The sequence below is a fragment of the Drosophila subobscura genome, chromosome A (assembly GCF_008121235.1).
Source record: "Drosophila subobscura isolate 14011-0131.10 chromosome A, UCBerk_Dsub_1.0, whole genome shotgun sequence".
Lineage (NCBI taxonomy): Eukaryota > Metazoa > Arthropoda > Insecta > Diptera > Drosophilidae > Drosophila > Drosophila subobscura.
Genome location: NC_048530.1, coordinates 2,156,260 through 2,165,229, shown reverse-complemented (window position 1 = coordinate 2,165,229; position 8,970 = coordinate 2,156,260). Strand labels below are relative to the sequence as shown.

The following is an 8,970-nucleotide window of genomic DNA, read 5'->3' as shown; positions in this document are numbered from 1 at the left end:
ATTCTGTGTGCAACCTTTAGGCCAATCCCCCGTGTGATAGCGGAAAATCTTTACTTTCCCACAGCAACCCAACGGGACAGATAATTGTAATTTTTCAGCGCTTATGCACCTCTTATATGCGAATCAGAGAAAGGTCAGCTGAATCGGTGTTCTTACAAACAGATCCCGAGCAGCCCAGTCCCTTTTCGAGCATATCCTGCACTGATGACAGCTGCCAGCTCCCCAGCGGGGAGGCAATTACCACACCGGCTCGGCCTTGCACTTGGCCGTTGCGATGACGGGAGGGAGTCAAATGTGTCATCGAGTGCCAGCACTCTGGAGTTGCAAGGCTTTTGCTTGGTTTGCCGTATGAATAGTTAATGACTCGTATGAGAGTCTGTGCCGGACCTGCTGCCCTTGTCCTTGCCAGAAACCACCACACTCACACAGAGGCAGGGGCATTAGCAATGGCGTGGTGCACGGTGCAGGGTGCAGGGTGCAGTGTGCAGGTTGCAGGGCAATGTCTATCCACTACCGGCTGGAACTTGAAAGCTGTAAAATCTTACACTGCAGTTTATGCAAAATTGCCGATAGCAATTTGCAAATTTAATGGCGTGAACAAATTCAATCAATGTATGCAAACAAACAACAGAGAGGCAGAAGCGTAGCCGGAACAGGGGTCACAGCTATAGCTATAGCTATGTAGATGTGGCATGTACGACTCTGTCTCTGGCTCTGTCTCTGTCTCTATCTCTGGCATTTTGGAAGCAGCAGCAGCCAGTTCCCTTCCTCCATCACAATGGGTTTTTGGCTGGTACTTGGATTTTGGGGCACTGAATGGGTTTTGGTTAAAACTGCAAAAGGCAACAATAATCAATGCTTGGAATCGTCGTCCTACATCGACCGATAAGTAATATGTATGGCAGTCCCCACTGTCCCCACTGTCCCCACTGTCCACTGTCTGCTATCTGTTGCCAGTCAGGTGCCATAACTGTGGGATGCTGGGGGAATTCCAATGGGAACCTTTACAGCTGCTCCTCTACTGATTTTACTACTAACATCACATAAATTTCGATTGTGTTTCGGCATTTGCTCGCTTCCACTCAGTTTCTCTTTCTCTGCGAAAACCCATAGGGGCTGATCAAAGTTGTTAATTGTTGAAGGACAATTAAAAGGTTGTGTGGCCACAGCAGCACAGATAGGACTGGCTCTGGTTCACATGATTACTGGGAGGGAGTCTCAGTCTCAGTCTCTCAGTCTCACAGTCTCAGTCCTAGTTTGAATTTGTCTCTGACTCTGAATTTGTGTCTCTGCATATGAATATGGGTATTGGGTAGTGGGTAGTCACTTGGTAAAATATGGACACCATTTTTTGTGTTCGCACCGCACAAATTTGTCTTTAGTAAGCGTACAAAATGACAAGTCAACTTAAAAACTTGTGCGAGGTAAAGGCACTGGTCGTAGACTGGGGGTGGCCTGTCATCGTCATGGGGCATATCTGGTAAAATATTGTAAAAAAGCAGCCTGCAAATTAATGATAACGGCCCCCGACCAACACCTACATACATCTCGGCAGACACCCAGCCGAAGGCAAAAGGCAACGACTTACTCGTAAGTGACATGAAACAACCAACCAACCAACTACTTACTCCAGAATTGTCTTGTGCCTGGCGTGGGCGGGGGCAGGGGCAGGGGCAGGAGTGAAACTTGACAAGAGGAGCTGCAACCCATGTCGCCAGTTGGTTGGTTGGCAGACGGGGAGGTGTGCGAATGCCGTCTTTGACTTGACAAAGTGCACCCAGGAATTTGTCTAACCTGCAGAGCGCAGTAGACCCAACTAAGTAATGCTTCCTGTTGCTCCACACACACACACACACACACACACACACACACACACACACACACACACACACACACACACACACACACTCCACATATAGAGAGAGTATTTACGGGCGAACATTTTTCATGTGCCTATCCAGATCGAGACGACTGACACCCTGGGATCAGTTGGGGTACAGTAGGGCGTTTCCAGTCAGTTATTCCTAACAAACAACATATACTCGTACATATGTATGTATGTACGATGAGACCGTCTAAATTTGTTGTTTGCATCGTGATGTCCGTGCTGGGCATGGCAGCCCACTGGCCACCATCATCCATTGGGAGTGATGATCTTGGCAAACGAGAGCCCGCAACGACGGCTGCTACTGGTCTGCCCGACGCGGAAATGCGGAAAATGTTGCTTACGAATCGCGACTATGGGAACATGTCAGAGTTTCACTTTCTAATCACTGGCGGATATCGGCCAGAGACGAATAATCTGGTCAAGTATGTGGTGTCGGTGCGGACCAACAGGGAGCGCAAATTCTTTGGCGATAATCACTTTTGCGGCGGAGCAGTCATATCCTCGACGGTTATATTGACAGCTGGCCATTGCCTCTACTCGGGGTGTGTACCGGGTATCTGATTTTCCACCCCGCTCTGTTCGTCGTTTATCCTCGTGTCTCATGCTTTGGTGTCTTGGTGTCTTGCAGCACCACGCGGATAAGGGCCAGCAGGATCAAGGTTGTGGCCGGTACACCGCGACGGCTGCAGCGCACAGGGCAAACGCAGGTGAGAGATGTCTATGCGGTGAAGCCTCATCCCAAGTACACACCAAAGCGACTCAAGAACGACATTGGGCTGCTGCTGCTCAAGAAACCCCTCAATCCCAACGGGCAGTTTGTGCAAATAATTCCTCTATCCACCGCCACGCCACAGCCCGGCTTGAAGTGCACCGTCGTTGGCTGGGGTACGGTCATACAGGCAGGACATACCCCACTTGCCTCACTTGTCCCCCTCTCTTCATTTGTTTGTTTTTCCTCTCGCAGTTTGGTCCCACGCCCGACGAGGCCGTCAATGGTGATGTGTCCGTCAATGACAATTCCTTCTGCGGCTCACTGGAGGGCTTTGGCAAGGGCATGATTTGTGCCTCGGACGCCACCGATCACGAGGTGGACAGCTGTCAGGGCGACTCCGGTGGCCCCCTCATGTGCGACAACATTGTTGTTGGCGTCGTCTCATTCGGCGCCGGCTGCGGTGAACCCAATTCGGCCGGCGTCTACTCAAACGTTCACTACTTTCGTGATTGGATAAAGACAAACAGCAGCACTCGATATGAGGTAGCCGTCACCGTGCAACTACTCCTAAGCCAGCTGCTTTTGCTGCTGATTCATGTATCAATAAATGTTTATTAGATTCCACGTTCCACATTGCATGGCGTTCTGGCCTTTTGGGCTGTTCTTTGCATTCAACAGGCAGTGGAGTGACGGCAGTTGCTAAGTAATCACCGTTTGCTTCTCATCGCGGTGTACCCGTGAACCTGCAACCTACAAGCCAGGCAACCAGCCAGCTTGCAACCTGCAAGGGACAAACCAAAATTGACTAAAACCAACGGGCACGGCCTGTCAGGTTCCCGCGGACATGCTGGACGTGGATGGTGTCAGTGTCCGTGTCCGTGTGAGGTGGAGGCAGGAGGTGGCCAATTGCAAAATGTGGTGCACTCTATGCTCATCTGTGTGCGTGTGAATGTGTGTGTGTGTGTGTGTGTGTGTGTGTGTGTGTGTGTGTGTGTGTGGATCGTGGGACGACGGTTTATGGTTTCGCTGCAGGCGCATACACACAGCTGCACTGTTTGTGACAGCAATTATCGCATCAGGGGCAAACACACCTGCCATATGCCACTCGCCCCATGCCCAAGGTTCAAGCTAGAGCATTATGCAACAAATGGCAATTGTTAGTTTCGCGCACTCACCAACTGTTGATTAGACCAATTAGGTGGCAACAGTAGCCTCCTCCTCATCCACGTCCTCGAGCATCGCAGACTTGCGTTCGAGTGAAGTGGCCCAAGTGGGCAATACAGGTGGGCCCCAAGCCAGCCGGATAGGGGAGCTTTCCTTATAATTATAATCCAAATGAAGATGCAGATGCAGCTTCTAGTGCATAGCTTTTTGTGTCACAAACGGCGTTGAAGTGAAACCATAAGCATCCGTTAAAAAACTTACTTTTGAATGTCAATAAAAACATTTTGTTTGAGAATTAAAAACCTATTTAATTTCGAAATAAATGTACATTAATTAAAAGACATTTCATTTAACCAATAAACGTACAATTTCCTTAGCTTCGACGTGAAAACCTGTTCAATTTTGCTAAATTCAATTTCTTTTCTTATTTTTGCTAAGAAACGAAGGAAACAAATTCTTCATAAAAGTTTTACCCCAGTGTCACTAGAACATTTTGACTATCCTAAAACAAATTTGAAAAAAATGGCCCAATCTCTGCATAATTATTTTTATACCCGGTACTCGAAGAGTAAATAGGGTATATTGTATTTGTGCGGATAACGGTTGTATGTAACGCACAGAAGGAAACGTTTCCGACCCCATAAAGTAAATATATTCTTGATCAGCATCAATAGCCGAGTCGATTGAGCCATGTCTGCCTGTCCGTCCGTCTGTCCGTCCGTCTTGTTGAGCGCATGGATCTTAGAGACCATAAAAGCTAGAGCCACCAAATTTTGCATCCAGACTTCGGTATGCTCACACTGTTACAAGTGTATTTAAAAAATGAGCCCCGCCCCCTTCCGCCCCGCAAAAGGGCGAAAACCTCCCAAAATAATTTTGAAGATAAAAGAAAACTAAAAACGCCATTCCGTAGGGAAGGACCATATCTATCAGATCACCAAATTGGGATCGGATTGGATCATTATTATAGCCACAATGAAGAAATTTATTTGCAGTGGCCAAACCCACCCCGTCCCGCAGCTTTTGTTGCTTTTTTCACATTCTCTCATTCACACTCTGCTTCGCGCGGCCTCTGCCTCTGCCGCGAGTCTGCTGTGTGTGGGTTTAAGGAAGGGCGGCGAGCTAAGGGAGCGTGTTGGTGTTGTAGATGTAGATGACAGATGAAGAAAAAATGTAAAATTTGACAACTAACCGCTAAGTTGCAGATGTAGTACTGAGTGCCGGGTATAAAAGTTGTAACGCGTAAGAAGCGTCTCACACGTCCCTTCTCGTTTTGTTGTAATCTTATTACTATGCAATTTTGGCAATGTTAGGCCCGTAACGTACGTCAGATGCCACCGTGGAATTATTTAAACAAAACGAGAAGGGACGTGTGAGCATCTGTACATCAAATAAAAGCTGCGGGACGGGGTGGGTTTAGCCACTGAAAATTAATTTCTTCATTTTGGATATAATTATGATCCAATCGGATGCCAATTCGGTGATCTGATAGATATGGTCCTTCCCTACGCAATGGCGTTTTTAGTTTTCTTTTATCTTCAAAATTGTTTTGGGAGGTTTTCGCCCTTTTGCGGGGGCGGAAGGTGGCGGGGCTCATTTTTTAAATACACTTGTAACAGTGTGAGCATACAGAAGTCTGGATGCAAAATTTGGTGGCTCTAGCTTTTATGGTCTCTAAGATCCATGCGCTCAACAAGACGGACGGACAGACGGACGGACAGACAGACATGGCTCAATCGACTCGGCTATTGATGCTGATCAAGAATATATTTACTTTATGGGGTAGGAAACGTTTCCTTATGTGCGTTACATACATTCACTTTGTGCACAAATACAATATACCCTATTTACTCTTCGAGTACCGGGGATAAAAGGGACTATAAAATATTTTGTATGTTTACTAACTTGCAAAATATATAGAAACTTAATATGATGACTTTGTAAATATAAATACATTTTCTTTAAAATGTTATAGCATTATCCCCCGATCCACTTCTCCAATCGGAGGTACTTCAAGGGCGACTCTCAGAGTCCCAGCTGGAGCGTGACAAATGCAACAGTTCCTGGCAGTTAAGGAATGTGTTAGGGGTGAGAACGATGACTCTCATCTGGATGTCAGTAAGAAATCAGTGCGGAAGCATGTTGATTTAATATCAGCAATGCAATTAGTAATCGCACACGCACACTCCAATCACTTACATATACAATTAGAAAAACCAAAGAATAACAAGTGCGATGCCCAGCCACAGCCTTAGTCCTCAGACCTTAGCCCCTCAAGCACACAAGTCACGAACAGGGCCCCAATGTGGGTGGCCAGAGCCAGGAGCAAACGCAAGACGATGGCAGGCGGCAAAACAATGTTAAATTGATGTGGGACTGACTCCGACTCAACCCCCGTGTGTATGTACGTGTGCATATGAACTTGTGTGTGTCGGCCAACGCAAAAGCAAACACACACACAGATGCCTTGCAATCAGGTCTGTCATTTCGCATTCGTATTGTGTGTTGTTCAAGTGTTCATAATGAATTTAATCGCGTATGTTTATTGCTCACTTTGCAATGGTAGACTCTTCACAGCCCAGTCTCTGCCTTGCCCTCACTGCTGCCTGCTCCTCTGTCACTGAATGTCAAACACACTCACACGCAAAACACTCTCCAAGTCGGGTGCCATCTCCATCGCCCATGGTGTAGTCGACACTTTATCATTTTGTCACGCTTCTTGTTTACCAAGTTGGCTCGTGGAGCGGTCCCCTTCTTTTGCTTATTGATTTATCATTGTTGTTGCCATTGTACTGGGACACACTGGTTCTCAGGCTGCAGACACGGACACACACACACAGACTGATCCAGAGTCCCTTTTTGCCCTTCGAAGCAAAGAAAATTGTTTGCATATATTAGACACATGCCAGAAATTGCATTTCCAAATGAACTTCATTTGAAAATAATTGCAGTTAGAGTTGTCGTTGTCGCCGTCGTCGCTTGTCATTTGTTGTCTGATCCAGTTCGTGTGTCCATGTGGTATGTGGATGACCCCAGAAGGCACAAAACAGATAGACAGACTACCTGTCTATTCCCACTTTATCTCCATCACCTGCTTAACATTAGCCCCATTGGGCACCCCAATCCTGTAGCCAAATGAACACACATATCCCTCGCATTCCACAACACAATGCGTATGGTTAATCGCCAACCTGTCGACGTGCTAAGTGGCAAAACCTACTCTTTATATTCCACAGGGCAACCAACCCCACATCCGGGCGCACCCCATCAACACGCTGGACAAAGAGGATGAAACAATCGCTGCAAAAGCCGCAAAAGGGCAGGCGGGCATCCAAACGATGAGGATGAGATGAGCCTGCATTGGTTTATGTGAAGCCCAAGCACACACACTCACTCAGCAGGAGCAGGAGGTGGACCAGTACTTGGGACCTCAACCATGGAACCTGCAACGTGAAACCTGGAACCTGGAACCGTACGAGTGGTTTACTCGCGATGCGTGCTGACAAACCGACGGCTAAGCCGAAACGTCAACACGACCAAAGTCAAACCAATCCAAAGCTCAAGCAGAGACTCTGAACCACAAGCCGACCATAGGACCCAACGCCAGCCAGCGCCATCGACATGGCCATGCCCGGAGCTGGTACCGACCAAACCAAAATCACTATCAATTTGCGTTTGTAAATACATTTTAATGGCATTTCAAAGTGAAGCCGAGTTGACCCCGGACCAGTACCAGCCACAGCGCCAGTCACAGTCCCAGTCCCAGCACGGCCCAAACCGTTCTGCGGCGGTAATCAATTTGGAAATTTAGGCGCAATAGTCGCGGTCGTGTGTTAAGCGTTGATTCGGAAAAGAGTAAGAGCAAAAGCAGCAGGGTCACTGTAGAGGATGTGGATGTGCGAGTGTGTGGATCTGGTGGGTGATTGAAGTTCGTGTTATGCCTCGGCATAGGCAGATCCGAATGACACAGGAAATTCAAACTACTTCCTGTTTGTCGGTAGCATTCGTTAGGCCGTGTTTCATTTTCGTTTGGATTTGCTTTTGGTCTGACGGATGATGGCTTGGCCTGCGATTTGATTTGTTTTCATTGTAACAAGCCTTTTATTAGCCCCAGTGCCTACCCAGACCCATCAGCGTCTATCCTTTACTTTTACCATGTCCCCACCCATGCTTTCATTCTCCCATTCCATTCCACATCCCACATCCATCCCAGCCATCCCAATCCCATTCCCCCTTCATCCGTGTGCCCTGTTATATTGGCTCTATTGTTGTTTCTGTTGCTGTGTCGTTGTGGCGCTGTTCGTTAAATGCAAACACCAAAAGGGTTTTCAAAAACAACAATCAACGCCAGCAGCAACCGACCGACCAACCGACCGACCGAGCAACCCACCGACCAACACCCACCCATACCTTTGGCCTCAGGCTAGAACGACGGGGGAGCCAGGGGGACAGTCATAGGAACGCCAACGGCAGGCAACCCGTTTCGATTCTGTTTGCCCAACACACTGGCGGGGGCCACAGCAGTGGCCATCGGCACAGAACCGTCAGGAGCAGGAGGCCAAAGGCATCTGGTCTCGGCTCTAGACAAGTGCCCTGTGGTGTATACTTTTTTAATTGTCTGACATTTCGCGTGCGGCTGTGTGGGTGCTAGTGTGTGTACGTTTGTCTGTCTCTTTCTCTCTCTCTACGTATTGTGTGTGTGTGTGTGAATATTCCCGTTATTGTCAGTCTGTAGCAAAGCGATTTGCATACAAATTTGGCACGAAGTGTAAATATTTAAGCAGATACAAAGTGTGAGTATTAAATTTTTGATACTAATTAATTATGCATGTGTAAATTTTGCATTGAAAATTATTATAGCGCCATATTTTGGCCATATTTCCCCAGCTCTGACGCGCTTTTGGCCAAATCAAATCATATGTTTGACAAACAAGAATCGTAACAAAAATCTGATTGCCATGGATTCAGCCACCAATTGCATTTGTTTAGCAGTCATCCGGGTACGGGCACAGACACGGACACGGATGAGCACGGACTCTCGACTTTATTGGCCGCATAGTTGCACTAATTATGTAATTGGATTAAGCACTAGTCGCCCTGTAGGAGAGGCGGGGAATGCCGAAGGATGGCTCATCCTCATCACGTATGCACAGTAGAATTTGGTGCAAGGACAAAATCAGACCACACCATAACCAGTGGTTCCCTC

General features: G+C 47.5%; 1 protein-coding gene across 1 annotated transcript; it reads left to right on the top strand.

The window, feature by feature from the left end:
* The first annotated feature begins 2,083 nt into the window (after positions 1-2,083).
* LOC117892385 (trypsin-3) lies at positions 2,084-3,218 on the top strand. Its single transcript, XM_034798600.1, has 3 exons — positions 2,084-2,430; positions 2,517-2,787; positions 2,853-3,218. Exons 1-3 carry the CDS (start codon positions 2,099-2,101, stop codon positions 3,216-3,218), a joined length of 969 nt encoding a protein of 322 aa, XP_034654491.1. The 5' UTR covers positions 2,084-2,098.
* Positions 3,219-8,970: the final 5,752 nt, after the last annotated feature.